We start from the raw sequence: 22,565 nt of genomic DNA, 5'->3' as shown, positions 1-22,565 counted from the left end.
TTTGTTCTTGCAAGATGAAGTCGAAATTTACTAATCATTGCCTTTACAAAATATGAGAAGAGATAAATAAGACGGTAACAAAAGTATTTATGGATGAACCTTATATACATGACACTTATTGTTTCTTGAATTAGCATCTATTTTGAACTGAATTTTGTCTCGTGGTCTAAAGATATTGGATTCACAAAAGTTGTTTCATTCGTATGGCAATTTCGTTTTAAAAGGGTCTGCGATATTTAATATAGTGAGCAACTTATTTATTGTTGCTGTTATCACTACAAAGAAGAAGATATTGATAATCAGAATCTTTTAATATTGAGGTAAAGTCTTCCTGCAATTTCTAAAAAATATAAAGTTGAAAAATAAATTAAAAAATAATATATCAAACATAAACGTATTGTCAAAAAAGTAGAAGAATTTAACTAATTTTAGCAAATTGATATTAACATGGATGAGTGTAATATAAAGTGTAAAAATATTTTCATGGCATAAGCATCGACTGTGATAATGTGATAAATCTTGTTGCTATGATATTGTTTTGTAGTTTATGATTCTAAATATATTGTCACCATAATGTCCTACTTGAACAACAACATCAAGAACCAGGTACTAAAATTGAACAATAGAACTCCAACCATTTATTATAAGGGGATATTTGTATATAGTAAAGTGATGAATTCCTTGTTATTTAAGAAGGTCCATATTTTTTTCACATCATTTTGATACATATTAACAAAATCTTGATTATTTTTTGGATATGACTGTAGAACAAGTAAATAAAATGATCAAACTCAAAGATACAGTGTTGAGTTTAAAGGCTTACATGGAGAGATATTTTCACAATTGTAAAGGTGTCTATGAGGTAGTGTTATAAAAAAAATGATATATTGAAATAATATATAAAGTGTGATAACTTGTGTAAGTGTAGTAACTTGGTATGAATGAAATATAAATGATAAAAGGTGATGCATTTGGACTTATGTAGTAAGAAGGTCATGTGTGAATGATCAGTGCATTTTAATGTACATTATCTTATGTTTGTATTTAGGCATTTCCCTAGTTTGTTTTGTTTATTTTATTGTTTTATTATGTTTTTAGAATTAAGTCTTTGTTTGCCTATGTTGTTTTCAACTTTAGCTGTTATTTGATACATGTCTACTGTGCGGATCATAACGGGAGCTAGGAGACGTCGTTTTACGCGTTTTGATATGCGTTGGAAAGCTAAGAGAAAGAGCTACAAGTTTCGTGTTGAAGTCAAAAGATGATTCGAAATGCAGAAGTCTCAAATAATTCGTGAAAGTTCCAAGCTTAAGAAATATTTAGTTTTAGGCCATTTTTTGGGTCGGTTTTATGTTTTCCGACCCGGTTTGAATTAGAATTGTGAATCCTTATTTTGTTTAATAACATTAAGTCACAGTATTAATGAAATATTTCTGAAGCTTTTTAAGTTTGTAATAGAGAACTGATCCTAAGGCAAAATCTGCTAATTACAGATTCCATCATACTTTGAGGTTATAACAATTTAAATCAAGTTTCTATTTCGATCAATTATATTATATGATTCTTGTTTGCTTAATTCGATTTTCATAGAGTATATTGATTTAGTTCGATTTTTGTATGTTCCTTAACTATAATCACGTTAGCGTTTTCTTAATTTGTTATCGTGTTTGATTAATTCGTGTTTGCTTAATCCGCGAGGGCTTAAATCCGTTTGGTTAATTCAGATAATAGAAACTTACATCACATAAAATCCATTGCGCTTGTCAATGAATTTTGTAGTCGAATAGGAATAGATTATGAGATTAAACTTATAATAATCAACAATAAGTTAGGATCATAATCAATAGATTAGTCATTTTAGCTTATTTCATAATCACTTATTTTAAATCACTTGTTCTAAGTCAAACCTAAAACCCTCCTCATTTCAGTTGGTTAATTTTAATCAAGAGTCCTTGAGATACGACACTCGAGTTGTCGTTACCGTAAAATACATTTTAAAGATAACGTATCATAAAAAATTAAGGCCAGATGCAGAATCAATCTTGTTCTTACACAAGGATGCTTGGGAAATTCTCAAGACAATTCATGAAGGTACATCTAAAGTGAAGATGTCAAGACTTTATCTTCTCACTACTAAATTTGAAAATTTGAAGATGAATGATGATGAGACCATCCAGGACTATTATATGAAGGTTCTTGAAATAGAAAATGCATCTAGTGCCTTGAGTGAAAAGATGTCATAAGAAAAGCTTGTTAGAAAGATTCTTAGGTATTTACCTGGTAAATATCATATGAAGGTGACAACCATTGAAGAAGCTCATGACATCAGCACTATGAGGGTTGATGAGCTTGTTGACTCACTTCAAACTTTTGAATTGGCTATTAGTGACAAGTCTGAGAAAAAGAACAAGAACATAGATTTTGTATCCAATGTTGAAGATGAAAAAGGTCAAGATGATCTGGATACTAAGGAAGGATGTCTAATACCGTTGTGCTACTTGGGAAGCAATTCAATAGAATTTTAAAGAGAATGGATAGAAGAGGAAGACCAGATGTCAAGAACATCTCATCTGACATCAGGAATGATAATGATTCTCAAAAGAATATCAGACCTGAAGAGAAGTCCAATCAAAGAAAATGTATTCATTGTTATGAGTGTGAAGGTTTTGGTCACATTAGACCAGAATGTTCTATTTTTCTCAAGAAGCGGAAAAATGGCTTTATTGTATCTTGGTTTGATGATGATGAGTCAGAAGATGAGTCTGGAACTGAGACTGCCTAAATGGTGATGGTTGTCTCTGGCAGATGGGCATATGAAGTATAAGCTTTTGATGAAAATGTTTTTTATGAAGATCTGGATGTGCCCTACAAGGATACATGTGACAAGTATGAAGAAAGTATTAAGACAGAGGAAGAACAAAGAAAGATTATAACTGAATTGGAGAATGAAAAGAAAATACTTTCATGTACTGTTTCTTATCTTCAAAGTGAGTTATCTCTCTTAAATTTCAAGCTTGACAACTTGACAAATTCTTTGAGAAAGATGAAACATGGAGCTAATATGAAGAAAAAAGCAGAAAATACAGAGGTTAATCATTCATTTGATAATCAACAAAATAAAAGATCTGTGGAAAAGTTCTTTCCTGTTGAAAAGAAAAGATTGATCAACATGTCCAACCACATGTTCCAACATCTTGGGAGATTTAATGAAACTCCAACAAATCCCAATTATTCAACTTGGAGGTGTCATTATTGTGCTGAGTATGATCATATTAAGCCTTTTTGTTATAAATTGTTCGGAGATAAAAAAATTTCAGCTCATTCTAAGGCTAGTCAAGTAAGCAAAGATATAAGTGTAAAATATAGAGATGTTAATCTTATAACTCATACTTTCTTGAGAGCTTCAAATAGAGAAGACTGGTACTTTGACAATGGATGCTCTACAAATATGACAGGGGTTCAGAAGGGCTGGTGACAGCAATAAGGAGTGCATAAGGGTCTTTGACATAGGAAAGAGGTGGAAAACCACCTGAATATGGTCAAGTTTGTGTCTTTCCATCTGAAGTTGTGTGTTTCCATTGAGATTTTGTGCTTCCATCTGTGTTTATTTCTTGTGTGCAATGCGTTTGCTTCCACTTGTGTTTACATTTACTCTTTTTTTGTTGTCAATTTTTGGATAAAAAGGGGGAGTAAAGTGTTAGTTTATTTTGGTTGTCTTGATGTTATGACACATGTCTTGACATGTTGATTAGCTTGCTGATGGGATTGTGATACTGCTAATGGGAGAGTAGTTATTATGGTTGCTTGCTGTATGCAACTATTTAGGGGGAGCATGATAATTTGTCATGCTTGTTGGTGTTGTTGCTGCTTTTACTGATGGGGGATCTTTGTGCATGATGTCTTACCTGATATTCCGACATCTTGCATGATGTGGAGAATCCACTCAACGGCAAACAAATCAAGTCAACAACAAAGTCTATGTCGAAGATCGGCAAAGGACACTTTGAACACACCAAAGAAGTAGTCACTGATCCCTTAGCTGGAAGATCGACAACCATCTCCCCATTCAAGGAATACAAAATAAGACCCAATCTTTCAACATAATCAGAAGCAATAAAACAATGAGTAGCACCAATATCAATAATGGTGATTAAAGGAATACTATTAATGAAATATATACCTCTGACAAGTCGGTCTCCACTAGCTGTAGGAGTCCTAGCTAAAGCAAACACCTTTCCACCAGATTGTGCCTTATTCTTTGGACACTGGCTACCAATGTGCCCTTCTTCACGACAATTGAAACAGATTATACTCTTGTGCTTGCAATCAGAAATTGCGTGTCCAAATTCTCCACAGCGGAAACACCTCTTTGCATCAGCATTACAAGTATAACTCTTATGACCAGTTTGCCCACACTTGAAGCACACAATCATAGTAGAAGCATCTCCCTCACTAGACCTCTGACCATGAGAAACTCTTTGTTTCATTTACCAGCATCATATAGTTTCCCACGGCTTTGCTGATTTTTGCCTCTCTTCTCATTAGCCATCTTGTGATGAGCATTACTATCTTCCTCAAAGATCCTACAACTGTCCACCAAGTCAGGAAACACATGGATCTTTTGGTACCCAACAACTTTCTTGATTTCCATGCGTAACCTGTTTTGGAACTTGATGCATTTAGAGAATTCAACACCTTCGCCATCAAAGTGAGGATAAAACTTAGCCTATTCACTGAACTTGGCAGCATACTCAGTAACAGACATGTTCCCTTGCTTCAACTCTAGGAATTCTATCTCTTTCTTACCCCGAACATCTTCAGGATAGTACTTTCTCAGAAATTCCCTACGAAACACGATCCAAGTGATTTCATCACCTGAAGCCTCCAACCTAGCAAGCATCTCCAACCACCAATCATCAGCTTCCGTAGCCAGCATATGAGTGCCATATCTAACCTTCTGTGAAGAAGTGCAATCCATAACAAGAAAGATCTGCTCGATCTCCTTCAACCAATCAAGCGCATCATTAGGGTCATGCTTACCCTTGAACACTGGCGGATTCTCCCTTTGGAAAGTCGCCAAGCTACGAGATCCAACAGTCTCGTCAGAATTCGGTTGGTTCTGCATAGCCTGAACCATTGCTTCCAAAGCAGCAGCTATCGCAACATCATTCCTCTCAGCCATAGAATCACTACAACACAAAAGCATTCAGCACAACAACAATACACAATTGTTAGACCACACTATGACTCGACACTTGATCGGACGGACCGACTTGCTCTGATACCACTAATGTAACACCCCAATTCTACCTCAAGCATTAATGCCTAAAATATCATAGTATAAAAATTCTCAACACAATCAGGATGTCACACATTCAACATAAACATACACTTGTCATGCTTTTTAAACTAATACATAACACTTTCAGGATTGGAATGAACATAACTCATAAACATATACTTCAAAATAGAATCTCAACTTCTGAATAAACATGCAGCGGATTCACAATGATTCACCAATTAAGATATAGCATCTTTTGAATCATAAAAAGCAACAATACAAACAAACTCCTCAAATACAACATAAGTTTTCAATAAACCAAAGAAAACATAAAGTAAGTGTTCATGTCCCCTCGAGTGCTACGTATCAGAACAAATGACACCAAGACTCGACTATAAGCGGAAACAACTACTCATTTGGGTTACCTGCACGTTACCCACGTAAAGACAACATTCAAACAGAAAGGGTGAGATATCAAACTATATAAATAGGATCATGATAAATTATATATTAGGTAAAGAATATAAATGAATCACCGCTTCACATAACATCAACATAAATAACTCATATAACATCATCATTGAATAGTCATGATATTAACATAAAAGTATCTTCAACAAGTCAACATATAAGCATCACGATGCGTAAACAAAAACTCCAACCAACAACAATTGATAACGACTTAAATGCGACTCAACTGTGCATATGCATGTGGTACCATTGGAGTAAAACTCCCAACTCTATCAATTACCAGTAATTCTGAGGCAACGCAACAACTCTATCATCTTTGCCATTAAAGGCCAACTCTAACAATGTTATGCTATGCGACAACTTTTCGACTATAAATCAATCAATTCAATCAACCATATCAACAACAATCGACTCTATCAACTCAATCTACAACAATAACAACAATTTATCACCATCTCGACATACCAACATATCATCATAATCAACTAAACTAACGACAATTCACTAGGATTCATGCCATAAAGCTACCCATAGATCAATGCACAATAATGATAATATCGGCAATCATAACATTATTCGCAGCAAAGGCATCCAAACCAAAACCATAATTTTCGGTCAATTCGCAAAATAATCACAATATGCCAATATATCAAGTAAACCAAAAATCGACTTCGAATTATCATCTAACTCATTTAGAAATAATGTTAATTATCATAACAACATCATTAGCATATCAATACATTATTTTCAGCAAAAATATTCAACCAAAACTCAATTATGGACAAATTCTCAAAATACTATAATTTATCGATAAACCGAATAATTGATCTAAGTCCAAGTATATTCCAATCAAATAGACTTATTGAAATTAACTTAACTATCAATTTAATCAACCAATTAATATCACACCATATTAATTCAATTCACTTCTAATTCCATTCCATTTCCAATATTCTAGCATCCTATGTAAAAGGGCATTTGTTCTACTAGACTACTGTTTTACACTTTATTAATCTTCTACTGCTTTCAATTTATTTTCATTAAATTTATAACCATGTTTCATTTTCAGTTTTATTATACTATTATATTTCTATTATATATTTGACTTAGGTACCAGCATGAAACATGGAAAGAAAAGAAAAGAAAAAGTAACAGAGCATATTTATGAAGTGGAAAGGAAACGAAGTTACATTAGCAATTGAACAGCAAGGAACGAAAATAACATAAAGCAAAAAGGAAAGTAGTATGGCCAAGTGGTTACTCAAGGACAAACGGACGTCGTGGGCATAAGTGTCGTCCGACAAGCTCTCGTTTCACTATTTTAATTCATTTCCGAAATTTCCAAATACGCATAGCCTCTTTATATCATTCCTAAATTCAATTTTCTATGAACAACAACATTAATTTTATATAGAAAATAAAATTAAAAGAACATAATGACCAATCTATACCCTAAACCCACGTACAATCCATCATATTCTCATTTAGGTAGAAAGAATCTCCCTTACCTTGGATTGAGTGCAGTTCTAAGGAGAATCAATGAAAGATTTGAGAAAAATTGTACTTGAGAGCACACCCCTTGGCCTCCTTTTTCTCCTACTCACAACCCTAGCTTTTCCTTTCTTTTTCTTTTTCGGATAGCACTTGTTGCTCTACTACTTCTATTTCAAAAATAAGACTACTCTTAGTCACTACCACACAAATGGGCCTAATAAAATACACCCCTTAATACTTCGCGATACCGTTATTTAAGCCCAATTTTGTTTCTACACTTAATGTAAAAATAATACTTCCACTTAAACACCATTAAAATAAAATCCGATTATTTTAATATACCGACTTATTACTCAATGTCTCATATTTCCGGTTTAATCTTAATTACTCGAAAAATTCCCAAACGCTAAGTATTAGCTCATTAATATTTCTAATACTAAAAATATTAAAATTTCCGAGTAAATGTCGATCCGCTATCCCGAACTAATATAGACTAAATCGTCCCAAAACGCGAAAATTTCAATAAACATCTCAAATGTCTAAATTAAGCAAATAAATACTTTTCTGAGCGTTACAACTTTGAGCGGTCACAAGCTAGGAGACTGAACGTCGTGCAGCTTAACTTATCCTGGTCTAATTATGGGGCTATGTTAGAAAGCTAGAATTCCGCTACCTCCAGTGATACATGATACTATTGAATGAGTACTGGATGATAGGTTTATAGAGAGGTTTTTTGTACCGAAGAAGAGAGATCCGATTACTCCAACTTCTTCAGCTCAACAACCATTTGACGAGAGAGATGCTTGTATGTACACATGGGATATGCTTGAAGCAAACTAGAGGGCATTTATGTTTATGCATGATTCCATGCATTAACTTCAGTTACAAATCCGGGAACCTCGGGTGGATCACAATTCGAGGTCTCATGAGGAGTTCAGGGCTTATGCTAATTAGCCTGAGGGCAGGTTATTTCATCTTGATGGAACAACTGCAGTTGATGAGGATGGAGAGGAATAGGAGACTGGGGTGAGTGAGATTGTTGTGATGGTGATTGGTGACCTTTCTCAGTTTTTGTTTCTGTTTTATTTTTTTTTAGTTTATTGTGGTTTATGTTAGACTTTAATTATGTTTTGTTCGGTTATTTTGTACAATCCTTTTGAGGATGGGGGTATGTTTTTTTGGTGACATTACATGTTGCCGAGACTTTTGGAACACCATATAATTTGGTGGTGGTGTTTGTTTAATGAAATTAAGTTTTTAGTTTAAATTATGCAATTTTTTTAATTATTAAGATAGTTTAAATTCATGAATGTTTAGTTTTTAAGTTGTTAGAATTTTTTTTGTTAAAGTTTTTCCCAAGTTGATTAACTTGAAGGAACGAGTGGATGCTTCATTGATTCAAATTGTTGATTGCAAATGTGGTGGTAATGATATTGCTTGGAAAATGTACAAAAGCAACGTACATGTTTACCGCTTTCTAAATATACCATGATTTTGAATCTTGTAATTATACAAATAACATGTCATCCATACTTTTGAAATACTTGTTCAATGGTGAATCACTTTAGTTCTTAGCATAGAGTGAGGAGACTTTACATGATTTATATATGCAAGGAGACAAATAATGCTTGTTTAACTCATTTTTCTTATGCTTAATCTTGCGTTTGTGATAATTTGTGTAAAAGCATGAAAGTAATCAAGGCAATTTTTTATTTTGAGCACATCTACTAGACCAAAAATAATCAATCAACCTTGTGAATGAGTGAGAATATGCCTAACCCCTTTGAGTTTTTTTTATCATGATCCAAATCGATGATTGAACTGTGGAACTTGTGCATAAATAGTAAGTTCATCACCAATTCTTGATTGGATCTTAAATTATATTTCTTGAAACCTTGAACCATCAACCATAAATTGTGGTTGGAAGTTGATCACTTTGCCTTAGAAGTTTAGGGAGCATTCTAACTATAATGATTGATCATATTCAAGTTGGGAAGAAAGAAGAAAAATAGATTGCTCAGAGTTTGAGAAATAAAATTGTGAATATAAGTGACAAAGAAGTGTGGTAAATAATCAATAAAAAGGTTGTATACCTCTTGAGCAAAAGAAAATTGGTTAATGAAGTTATAAATGAAAAAGAATGTCAATCTTGAATGCTCTCTTAGGTTTTAGTATCTTTGATTCAATTAACTTGAGAAATGTCCCTTCTTTGTTAACCAGGTCATTAAAGTCCTTAAAGATTAATGCTTTTATGCTTTTTAATTTGAGTTGCTTAGATGAATGCATAAGTTAATCTCGATGTTAACAAGATTGATGTTTGTGAGTTAGGTTCCTCATTTTTGTTTTTTATCCCCTGATGAAGAAGTGTGTTAGGTGTGATTCATATTTGAACTTGTGTTACTGTTAGGTGCCAAATTGTGTTAATATTTAGTTTAATTAATGGCACCTTTCGACCGTTTTTATCGGATATTAGTACAATTCTATGAAGTTTTAGATAATTATTTATAATTTATAATTTTAAGCTTTCTTTTATTTGATAATATGTGTTTTAGTTGTGATCTTGTAGGTTTTAGCTTTTTTTTGGAAGTTTGAAGCTTGTTTTGGCCTTCATTGGAGAGTGCTGGGCAGAAGTTAGCGCGCGTCGCGCGGAGATATGGGCGCGTCGCGCCCTGGGCAAGATTTTGAAGCTTCCAAACCAGAGAGTTGCGCGCGTCGCGCGCATTGGCGGTTTATATTCCTTAAGTGTATTGGCGCGAAGCGCGCTGGAGGGCGCGACGCGCCCTGGACAGAAAACTGTTTTACTATATAAGGAGTAATTCTGATTTTTAACTTCTTCTTGATTTTCTTAAGAGCTCTTGGAACCCTAACTACTGTAGCAACTGAAGAATTGGAGATTCGAAGCTTTGATCGTCGATTAATCGCCGTAGATGCTTGTTGATCTTCATCCTTTCCTTCTTGAGCAAGCTACCATTTTCATGGATAGCTAAATCTCTTTTGTATCAAGATAAGATGTAATCTTCCTAGCCTTTGTTATGTTTTTCTTGTGAATATACTATGTATGAACAAGTGATGATCAATATAGATGGTTTAGTTTGTTCATTAAAGCTTTTCTTTGGTATAAGTGTTTGAGACATCAATGTTTGTATCTAGACTTAACTTTATCATCTATCAAACTATAAATTGCAGACATGGATTTAGCGTTTGATGTTTACTTAGTATCGGTTTTAAAAACGTTATTCGTATTGTTTAAACGGTGGAGAAATCGTCGGTTAAACAATACGGTAAATCTAACTATATCGTTGCGGACACAGACGATATAGGCGTCAATACGTAATTATATTGATCGTTACCGAGTTCATATACATGTATTTATAAGGAGACATACAAATTTAGGTTGATGAATTAAATCTTGATACATTTTCTTTAACTTAGAACTTTCATTAATTTACTCTTTGCTACTAAAAGTGATTGAATGATCTTTTGCAAACTTAAAACTAAAGTAACATTAACTCAAGGCAAAATAGGCTATAGAACGGCGGTGATATCGCAATAATCCCTGTGGATACGATATAAACGAAAAGTACACCACAATACTCTTTCAACAAAATGGCGTCGTTGCCGGGGATTGTTATTTAGATATTGCAAGCATTGCAATAGTTTGTTTTGTATTGAGTCTTATAATTAATATCTTGTTTCTAAATTTATTTTCCTTGTGTTTGTTAATTTGCTTGGTTAGTTTTTCAGATTACAGTTTATGCGAGGACGTATACCTGCAGATCAACTCCTTTTTGATCCTGAGATTGAGAGGACTACTCGTAGAGAGAATAGCAAAACTCGTAGGAGGAGACAACTAGCTAGGGAAAGAAGACAACAACAAGAAGCATCTTCTTCTTCAATTCCGGTTGAAAACTTGGTTGAGGAAGAAATGGCTGCGGATCCTAATGTTCCAGCTCGAGGGCCTTGTGTTAATAGCCCTCGACTCAATGCACAATTTGCTCGTGATCAAGCCAATGGAAGAAACTCCGAGATGAAAACGGGGTTACTTCAATTAATTTATCAGAATCCTTTCACAGGAGCAGATCACGAGGATCCTTTTACTCATCTAACAAAGTTCTATGAGATCGCCGGAACCATTGGTGCTCCAGAAGCCGAAGAAGAACAGGTGTTCAGGAGACTCTTTCCTCATTCCTTAATTGGAAAAGCTAAGGAATGGTACCTTGATCAACCAAATAATGTCATGACAAATTGGAACGAGTTAGAAGAGAAGTTCTTGGATCGGTTCTTTCCTCACAATAGGTTCATGGAAGCGAAAACTTCTATTGCGGTGTTCTCTCAAGGTCCGAATGAATCTCTCAATGAAGCATGGGAGAGGTTCAAGTCCATGGTTAGAAAATGCAAAGGTCATGGGTTTGATGAATTGTCTCAAATCCATATCTTTAGGAATGGACTCCAACCTCAACCAAAAACTCTTTTAGATGCTACCGCGGGTGGTTCGTTGATGTCAAAAACAGCTGCTGAAGCAATTGCTATCATTGATAGGATGGCTTTGAATGATCATCAAGGGCAACACAACCGTAGTGCATCGCAAAGAAAACCAGGAGTTCTTGAATTGAATACTAGTGATGCAATACTTGCTCAAAACAAGTTATTGACACAACAAGTAGAATTGCTCACTCAACAAATGTCAAAACTCCCTCAACAAATCAAAGAGATACATGAGATCCCTTCTAAAAATCAACAGGTGATGTATTGTGAATTGTGTAGGGGTGACCATCAAACTGGTTTTTGTCCTCCACCGGGTGAAGAGGAGAATTATGTGTCTAATCCTAATCAAGGATATGGTGGGAGACAACAACAACAACCTCACAACAATAACCAAGGTTACCAACAAAGAGGTAATCAAGGTTATCAACAAGGATGGAGGCCGGATGCGGGTCCATCGAATCGTCAAAATCCTTATCAAGGTGGTTACAATCAACAACCTCAACAAACAAAGCTTTCAATCGAGGACACTCTTAGCCAATTCATGCAATTGCAAATTGCGAGCCAAAAGAGTACGAATGCCGCCATAAAGAACCTTGAAACTCAAGTCGGGCAATTGTCAAAGCAACTTGCCGATCAAAACAAAGGTCCTTTTCCGGCTACTACACAAGAAAATCCTCGTGAGCATTGTAAGTCAATTCTAACTCGTAGCGGTAGAAATATTGATATGGGTGTAGGAGAGATAGTTGAGGAGGAAATTGTTGAGAGTGAAAAAGATAGGATGATCGAAGTAGAAAAAAATGTTGAGGGTGATGTAGTTGAAAATGAGAAAGAGAAAGAATTAGTGGAAAAAGAAACTCTTGAGAAAGTTGTAGAAAAAGAGAGAAAAAAATTGAGTGTGAGTGAAAAAGGGAAGATGAAAGAAAACTCAATTCATGTGAAGAAATTACCTTACCCTCCCAGTCCGTCAAAGAAAGAAGATGCAAAGCACTATGCTCGGTTCTTGGACATCTTTAGCATGTTGCAAATCAATGTTCCTTTTTCCGAAGCATTAGAGCAAATGCCGATGTATGCAAAATTCATCAAAGACATCATCACTAAGAAGAGAAGATTCTTGGATCCGGAGGTAGTAACGGTGAGCTCTTGTTGTAATGCGTTAATTCAACGCACTACTCCGATAAAATCAAATGATCCTGGACGGGTAACCTTACCGGTGTCTATTGGAAATGTTCACATAGGCAAAGGTTTGGTGGATACCGGTTCTACCATTAATTTGATCCCATTGTCTATGGTGAGAAGATTAGGAATCAATGACTTGAAGCCGACTAGAATGACGTTATCATTAGCGGATAAATCCACAGCTCATCCTCATGGAGTTGCGGAAGACTTGCTTGTTAAGGTTGACAAATTTTGGTTTCCTGTTGATTTTGTTGTCATAGACATGGAAGAAGATCCTGATATTCCATTGATCTTAGGAAGGCCTTTTATGAAGACGGCCCGAATGATGATAGACATTGATGATGGCTTAATGAAATTGCGATACCAAGACGAGGAATTATTTCTTAATCTCTTTGAAGCCATCAAGCATCCTAGTGATGATGATGATTGTTTTAGAATCGATGCTACCGAAAGGGCTATTATGAAAGTGGAGAATCAAATGCACTTGTCGAATCCTCTTGAGAAGACTTTAATGGAAGCTCTTGAAGTTCTCACCAAAGATCAAGAGAAAGAGATTGAAGATTGCTTGAGAAATTTAGAGGCTTGTGATGAGATGAATCCATTTGAAACTCAAATTGAAGAGTTGAAGGATGAACCTAAAGTTGAAGAGCAAAAGGTGGAGTTGAATGTGTTACCGTCTCACTTGAATTACGTGTTTCTCGGTGACAATTCTACTAAGCCTGTTATCATTAATAACGGTTTGTCTAGCAAGGAAGAGCATCGATTGAAGGAAGTATTGACAAAGAATCAAGAAGCAATAGGATGGGTTTTATCCGATTTGAAGGGTATTAGTCCGGCCTATTGTATGCATAAGATTATGTTAGAAGATGATTTTCGGCCCGTGGCACAACCTCAAAGGCGATTAAATCCAACCATGAAAGAAGTTGTTAGAAAAGAGGTTGTGAAGTTATTAGAGGCGGGGATGATTTATCCCATCTCCGATAACGAATGGGTGAGTCCGGTGCATGTGGTTCCTAAGAAGGGTGGATTGACGGTTGTGAGAAATGAGAAGAACGAGTTGATTCCTTCGAGAGCGGTGACCGGGTGGCGTATGTGTATTGATTATAGAAGGTTGAACCAAGCAACAAGAAAAGATCACTTTCCATTACCTTTTATGGATCAAATGCTAGAGAGGTTAGCCGGAAGAAACTTCTATTGTTTCCTGGATGGTTATTCAGGATACAATCAAATATCAGTGAATCCGGCGGACCACGAGAAAACTGCCTTTACATGTCCTTTTGGCGTTTTTGCATACCGAAGAATGTCATTCGGACTATGGAATGCTCCCGCAACATTTCAAAGGTGCATGCAAGCTATCTTCTCAGATTTGATCGAGAAAAGCATCGAGGTGTTCATGGATGACTTTTCTGTCTACGGGTCGTCATTTGACTTGTGCTTGAAAAATCTTGATGTGGTGATGGAAAGATGTATTGAAACAAATTTGGTTCTCAACTGGGAGAAGTGCACTTTCATGGTAACGGATGGGATTGTTCTTGGCCACAAGGTATCTTCAAAGGGGCTTGAGGTCGATCCGGCAAAAATCGAGGTTATTGAAAAGCTTCCCCCACCGGTGAATGTGAAAGGCATAAGGAGCTTTTTGGGACATGCTGGGTTCTATAGAAGATTCATCAAGGATTTCTCCAAGGTCGCAAAGCCTTTGAGTAATTTGCTCAACAAAGGTATGGAATTTAATTTTGATGAATCATGTCTAAAAGCTTTCTTAGAACTCAAAGAGAATTTGACCACCACACCCATAATTGTCGCCCCTAATTGGTCGCTTGAGTTTGAACTCATGTGCGATGCGAGTGACTATGCGGTTGGTGCGGTCTTATGCCAAAGGAAGAACAAACAATTCCATGCTATACATTATGCGAGCAAAGTTTTAAATGAGGCACAGGTTAACTATGCCACTACCGAAAAAGAATTGCTCGCAATTGTATTTGCATTGGAAAAGTTTCTTTCTTACCTCATTGGTTCTAAAGTGGTGTGTTATACTGATCATGCCGCAATCAAATATCTTCTCACCAAGCATGATTCAAAATAGAGGCTTATTCGGTGGATTCTTTTGCTTCAAGAATTTGATCTTGAAGTAAGAGATAAGAAAGGTACAGAAAATTTGATTGCGGATCATTTATCTCGGTTAGTGAATACCGAGGTGACAAACAATGAAAAAGAAGTGAGGGAAGAATTCCCTGATGAGAAACTGTACATGGTACAAGAAGTTAGACCCTGGTTCGCAGATATGGCTAATCACAAAGCATCTGGATGGATACCAGAGGATCTAACTTGGAATCAAAGCAAAAAGTTTTTGAACGATGCCAATTTTTATGTTTGGGATGAGCCTCACTTGTTTAAGTTGAGTAGTGACAATCTTTTGAGAAGATGTGTCGCGGGTGAGGAAACAAAAAGCATTTTGTGGCATTGCCACAATTCGCCTTATGGTGGTCATTTCAATGGTTTGCGTACGGCCACAAAAGTCCTTCAATCGGGAATTTGGTGGCCTACTTTGTTCAAAGATGCTTACCACCATGTTGCCTCATGCGACAGTTGTCAAAGAACTGGTGGAATTGGGAAAAGAGAGGAACTGCCCCTTCAAAGTATTGTAGAAGTAGAAGTATTTGATTGTTGGGGCATTGACTTTGTTGGACCATTCCCTTCCTCAATGTCAAATGAATACATCTTGGTAGCTGTTTCTAGTGTAGCGCGCGCCGCACTCATATGCGCGCGTCGCGCGCTAGGTGATTTCAAATACCCCTTCCAAGCAGAGATGAGGGCGCGTCGCGCCGGTTCTGCGCGCGTCGCGCGCTGTATATATTTTTGAAAAAAAAAATAATTTTGTTTGGGCCCACCCATGCTGGGCCCGACCCAGTACGCGTTTAGAAGGGGGAGTTAGGGTTTTTGGAGGTCTTTGCCTCCATTGTTACCCTTTTTCCTCTTTACTTCAAGAAAAGAAAACAACACACACACTCTAGTTCTTAGTTTCTTGCAATTTTCCTCACTATTTTCGTCTCTCCATTGTCATCATTATCAAAGGTTTGTTCTTATTCCCTTCTATTTCCATTAATATAGTTTTAGAAGTTAGGTTTTTAGATTTAGGAATATTTTGAATAATTTTGAAAAATTAGGGTAGAAACCACGTTTTTGCTGTATCTTTTGCCTGCTGGAACCCTTAGAAGGGAGGAAAAGCGAGTTCTTCTCTTCTGTTTTGCAGAAAAATGAAGTTTTATTCTGGGTTTCGCAGAGCGCGCGTCGCTGTTGAATGCAGTATAGGGCAAGCAACAGAAAAGATTTGGAAATATTGATCCGGGAATTATCGTCCTCAGAGATGGAGAGATGCCATTCAACAGTTTCTACGTTTCGAACTCGGGTTTGAATGAACAAAAAGTAAACAAAGATATAGACAGGAAAAGAATAAACAAACACATTCTTAGAAGAGAAAGAACTTATCAGGAATGTAAATATATTCACTCTTCACAAACATACACTTACCAACCCATTATATTCAACCTACGATACTCGTCTATGTCATCACGTATCTCTCACATAAGCGTCCATCTCTAGAGCACAAACGAGATCATCTCACAACTAAGGTTATCTCTAACGCGAAGTCGCGAGAACATCCGTATTCTCGCGTCGGCGATCTCTCGCGCGCCACTCAAACACGAAAGCATTACGTACAGATACAAACGGTGAATGCTAGCTCTAAATCTATCTCTAGAGTTCAGAACCAACAGATTATCATCCTAGATAAGGATTCAAGAAGTTTATCTCTAAAGCACCCCAAATCCCCAGCATAGAGCAAAAATCCAGGATAACATCAACACAGATTTGTAAAGCAGGTTAAATATAACATTATAATCGGTAAATATACATAAGATTCAAGTAAATATACAAACAAAACCAACCAAAGAGAAATACACAAAGAATAAGAGAAATGAACCGAAGATCTCCCAGTTTGTCAGCTCCGTTCGACGCTCAATCCACCCCCGATCATCCTTATGCAACCTCCGAAGTTGTTTTCTAAGCTAATTTTGATCTAAGAATGAAAATGATGGTGTTGGGACTCAAAAATACCCAACCCATGACCTAAAAATGTGATTTTGGCCCTTTTTAACGAGCTGCTGTCTTAGCAGGTCCGCTTAGCGGACCCCCTCCGCTCAGCGGACTCAAAATTGCATCCAGACGCTGATTTTCTCCGCTGGAGCTCCGCTCAGCGGACCCCCTCCGCTTAGCGGAGTCTGCTAAAAATCAGATTTTGTTTTCGCCATAACTCGAGAACCGTAACTCCGAATTGCGTCCGGTTCGAAGTGTTGGAAAGCTTATTCAATGCTCTATCCAATAATGAATGAATGGAAACCAAAATGATGATTTTGGTCATCCTTATTTTGAGCCTATGGAAGTCCGCTTGACGGTGGCTAAGCGGGCTTTCACCAAAATTGCGAAATCGAAGTCGTGCCTTTGACACTTTATTCCTCAAGGCTCCAATAAACATGAATACCTATAAAAACATAGGAAAAACTATCAAATGGTATAAAAGTATATGAAAATACAACTATTTACAAAGTATACGTATTTATACACAAAACGGGGAATTACTCAAACGGTGTTAACAAAAGTATCGATAAGTGCCACTATTTACATACCCAAAATAAGTACATTTTGGCACTTATCAAACTCTCCCCAACTTGAAACTTTGTTTGTCCTCAAACAATGTCAAATAAATCAAAGAATTGAAAGTAATAAGCCAAAGATTTGTGAATCAACAAGTTTTGAAAACCAAAAACAAATGTATGGTTTAATACAAAAACGTATGAACAAAGTAAATACTTACCACTATCCTACAACGACAACATGTAAACGAAACGAATCCTAAGCACAAAAAGCATACAAAACATTCTAACACAATACATGCTCACATCATGAATCACACCTAGGAAAAATTCATCAATGGATGAAGAACACACAAAGGTGAAGGACTTTTAACACTCATTCAACAATCTTGCAAACAAAAGATTAAATTATGCATTCATCCAAAAATCACATTGAAGATACAAAAGCAAGAATCACAAGGACTTTTCAAGGTTGTAATGTGGCTTGGTTAACAAACAAGGGATATGTCCTAAGGCTAATCGAAACAAAAACTTGCCTAAACTTAAGGGAGTGATCAATCCACAAAAGATTCAAACAACAAAACCTCGATTAAACTTCTTTCATAACCACAAGTTTCTCAAACCAATCACAATACTTATTAGCACAATTATTCACTTCTCTTTTTGTTTTTGTTTTTCAAAACTTTTTCTCTTTTTTCTTTCTTTTTCTTTTCTTTCCTTTTCACTTTTTTTTTCTTTTCACTTTTTTTCTTTCTTTTCAACCTCATAGCAACAACCAAATAAGTAGCAACCATTTCTCCCCAACTTGAATTCAACCACATCATCATGTGAATACTCCCTACTTTCTAAGGCAAGGTAAAAATTCAAACCAAAAATCATGGTTGAGGGTTCAAGAAAACAAAAATCAATCATCCATGCAAAAATGACAACTAAACACTCAAATATAAGCATTTAGCAAAAACAACATGGACATTGACAAAAAGGCTCAAAAAGGTTAACAAATGATCACACACTCACAAGGTGAATTGACTATTTGGTTATGGTGGTTGTGCTCAAAATGAAACAAAATGCCTTGATCCTTTTCATGCTTTCATAAAATCAACATAAACAAAAGATTAAGCATAATAAAATCTAGTTAAAACAAAGATTGTGGCTGTAACACGGTGAACTGACTTTTTATCGCTCGAAATGTCGCGGTAAGCAAGAGTCGCCACCGACTTTTATTTTATCCAAACTAAATCAGAAAGGCAAAAAGAAACAGAAAAAAAACCTTTTTAAAGAAATCTAAGTTCGGGGGGTAATTTATGCAAAGGGAAGGTGTAAGGCACCCTTTGCATCCATGGTTTTCCATGGGCTCTTAATTGCTTTGCTTGCTCGTTTGTTTAGAAAATGTAGATGAAAGAGATAGGGACTTTAGCTTGTGAATAAGCGTTGCCCTTTTGAAAAATTATGAGAAAGAATATAATAAAAAGGTTTGAGCATTGCAAGGCAGTTAGGGGCAATTACCTTAAACTCAGATAATAGGTCTCTTTTTGCCTTTCAGAATGAAAGGGTCTATCCTTGCCATAAGAGGGCAGGAAGCCTTTCGTTTGGAGGTTGAAGGGTCATCGAAGCATCCTTTGCCATAAGACTATCCCATGCCATAGAAGGGCAGGTAGTCTAAGGCAAGGATCAGAATAAGCCTTTTCGTTGGGCAACCAGAAGATACCTCAGCCTTTTTCCGTAGGCAACTTCCGAGGGTCGAGGTCATATTGTGTATCGAAGGCAGCATCATTTAGGGTCGTATGACCTTTAGTATTCGAGGCAGCATGGCTGAGGTATCTTCGAATTCGAGGGACGAGGCTTATTCTGCAAAAACACGAAGGCAACAGGCAACAAGGCAACAGGCAACAAGGCAACAGGCAACAGAGAGGGTTACCCCAAAAGGGTGTGTGTGTGCAACAATCATGTGATTATGTTCAGTTATGTTATCTTATAAAATTACGTGATGCTAATTCAATTAATAAGTTGCACTCCCTATAATTACTAACCACACAATAATATAACAATAATAATGGGGAAGGGAAATTGTAACCAGCGGAGGAGAGGGGAATTGAAACCAGCGGGATATCAAAATAAAAGGCAAAAGGTTTAACACAAGTAATAATTTGTGAATAGGGTTTAGGGTTACCAATACTCGTAGCTTTGGCAGTTGACAAACCCTGAAAATTGGAAAAGAAAGAATAAACAGAGGGGTGAGTGCATTATCGGTTCGGAGGCAAATGAGGTTAACCTTAATAAAATAAAAGATAAATAAATTAATAATGAATGATAAATAATACTTAACTTTGATTTGGATTTGATCTGATATGGTTGGTTAGAGCCTCGGGGGTAACCCTGAAAAATGGCAAAGGCGGAGGAAAGATGAATGCAAAACAAACCCTAATTTTAAAAGGAAACAAACTAGATTTTTTAAAAAGTAGGGTACTTAGCTTTGAATCTTAATCGGGCGCGTAGTCGGAAGGAACCATGTTGATAACCCTGAAAAGGCATAGGAGAAAATATTCAGTGTATTGGAATGTTCCTCGTAAACCATGATTAGGGTATAATTTAAATAAGAAATACCAACGATTTAATTAATTATTGGTCTCGCGACCTAATTAATTAAATCGGGATCAAAAAATTAAATCTAGAATAAAAATAATTTTTATGAAATTTTTAGAATTTAAATAAAATAATTATGGATTTTAAAGATATATACATGGCTAAGTATAATAAAAAATAAATATTAAATAAAAAGAGGATATGAATTTAATCATTTAAATAAATAAATTAATTAAATAATGAACAAATCAAATAGCAAATTAAATTATTAATAATAGTTTATTATTGTTGCACCCCAAAATTTGCCCTCTTCACCGTGCTATAAGTTATCAACGACGTTTATTTCGTCGTTCGAAAATCGAAGAAAAATATTAAAGAGTTTCCTTTAGAGTTACAAGTTAAGAACTATGTTTCAAGGTGTTCTTTGGAGTCATGAATCAAATTGTTTATTCTTATGCTTGTGCACATCTATGAGGATATCACGTATGCTTCTTGCTTGAGTTTAAAGACATAGATTACGATTGGTGCAAGATAAAATAATTTGGTTGGGGAAAATTCAAAGAATTCCGAGTTCAAGTTGATGTTCAAGATTAACTGATTGGTTCCGAGTTTTTAGATAAATGAGTTGTCAAGAATTAATTCGAGCTTGCTATAGAAGAAAGATTCAATCATATGTTTTGATACACAAGTTTCATAATCTAAGTCAAACATTCATTCCATTATCATTACAATATCATCGCAAAATTCACAAAAGAGTCCATTCATTACAAAAATAATCCATTACAAATCCAAGTCATCCTGGAGGAGCAAAAAGACAAAAATAAGGAAAAAAGCTGTTATGAGAACAAGAGTGGGCAGAAATGAAAATCGGTGGACTCCTTATTCCTTCTCAATCCCGAACTGAGTCCTTGATATGAGTCCTTGATATCATAGACATGTATATTCCCTCATAAATTCAACCGCAGTCTTGTATTCATCAACATCAAAGCCAAACATCACCTTACCATGCGTTTGCCATCAGTATGAGGTCGGTTCGATGCGAGTTCGAATGAAAGTCACTGCAATTCCTACAGGACAAGCACACGGTGAATATTCAGATTTGGTTTATTTTAACACCTCAACATAAATTCAGGAGAAAGAGGAGAAAAATCTGAGCAAGAGGAGATAACAGAAAACAAGAAAAGATCGAACTCGCCTTGAGAAAAAGGGTAACAAACTTCTGGATACGATTCAATCTCTTTCATCTCTCTGAATCTTCTCCCTCAATCCTCTCGACTTCACCTTCATCTCACCTCTCTCTGACAATCATTATCTTCATCCTTCAATTAACAAAAAACTCTCCTCAAAAGGATTCAATCTTGATTCTGCAGAAAATGTAACAGAAAAGATGAGAGAAAATCGGTAACAAACGTAACAAACCTTTCTCCAATCTTCATCTTCATGATCTATGCATCTTCAACCAATTCTCACCTTCAATCATCATCAATCACAAAACTCAGAATTCATCTTCATCTTCCTTCAATCCTTCTCTCTATCGCAACCTTATCCTCTCTTCAATCTACAACACATCAGCACCAAAACTTCATCTTCATCACCTTCATAACGCAACAATCTTCATCATCATGTAGCAACAACAACAATAACAAATCGTTGAGAAATCAAAAAACAAGAAGTGTGATGGAAATCAAGAAGAGGAAGAAAAAGTGTGAATCGGATAAGGGAAATAGAAGATTGACGCTAACGTTTACCTCGATTTCTCGTCACCGATATCTTTGAATCCGCCATAATCACAATCTTCATCATTTTTAATCTTCACAAATTCACGGAGAATCGATCACGATAACTTCTATATCATCAATCATCTTCACGCTTCGTCTTCATTGCATCATCAATAATCTGCAAACAATGTTCAACGCATAGAGAAATCGCGACTCAGAAAGATAAGGAGAAGAAGAGCGTAAAAGTGAAAGAGGAATGCAGTGAAAATACCTGAAGATCTAAGACATTTTTTATTCTTTGTTTGTGGTAAGATGCTTGAGCCGAACAAGGATCTGAGACGGAAAACTGAGAGAGGGAGTTCAATCGAGAGAATCCGAGAGAAGAGTGGACTAAGACGATAGGAGAGAAGGTGAGTCGCGGCGGCGAGTTAATTGCATCGGAGAAGCCGGTTCCTCCGCCGCGCGCCGTCCTTATTCGAGGAAGAAGAGGATGAGGTTCAGGTAACTTCAACATCCATATATTTTGACCTAATCTCCTTTGATTCAATTTTGTGTTAACTGCAATCTAATTAAATGTTGTTAACGAGGATAATTAGAATTTAATCATAAAAATTTGCTGTTGAAATTGAATCAAAAATCTGAATCCATGGATCAATTTGCCTCGGGCCATAACACAAATTGCTGTCTTCACTCCCTCTCAGCCCAATG

General features: G+C 36.0%; 2 protein-coding genes across 2 annotated transcripts; both read right to left on the bottom strand.

Annotated features, from left to right (window-relative positions):
- Positions 1 to 3,821: 3,821 nt before the first annotated feature.
- LOC131598123 (uncharacterized) lies at positions 3,822 to 4,487 on the bottom strand. Its single transcript, XM_058870754.1, has one exon. It carries the CDS (start codon positions 4,485 to 4,487, stop codon positions 3,822 to 3,824), a length of 666 nt encoding a protein of 221 aa, XP_058726737.1.
- LOC131598122 (uncharacterized) lies at positions 4,484 to 5,182 on the bottom strand. Its single transcript, XM_058870753.1, has 2 exons — positions 4,740 to 5,182; positions 4,484 to 4,658 (listed from the first exon to the last, which is right to left on the bottom strand). The coding sequence occupies exons 1-2, from the start codon at positions 5,180 to 5,182 to the stop codon at positions 4,484 to 4,486; spliced, it is 618 nt and encodes a 205-aa protein (XP_058726736.1).
- Positions 5,183 to 22,565: the final 17,383 nt, after the last annotated feature.

This window comes from Vicia villosa, linkage group LG4 (assembly GCF_029867415.1).
Source record: "Vicia villosa cultivar HV-30 ecotype Madison, WI linkage group LG4, Vvil1.0, whole genome shotgun sequence".
NCBI lineage: Eukaryota > Viridiplantae > Streptophyta > Magnoliopsida > Fabales > Fabaceae > Vicia > Vicia villosa.
The sequence above is the reverse complement of the archived record's forward strand: the minus strand, read 5'-3'. Positions and strand labels throughout refer to the sequence as shown.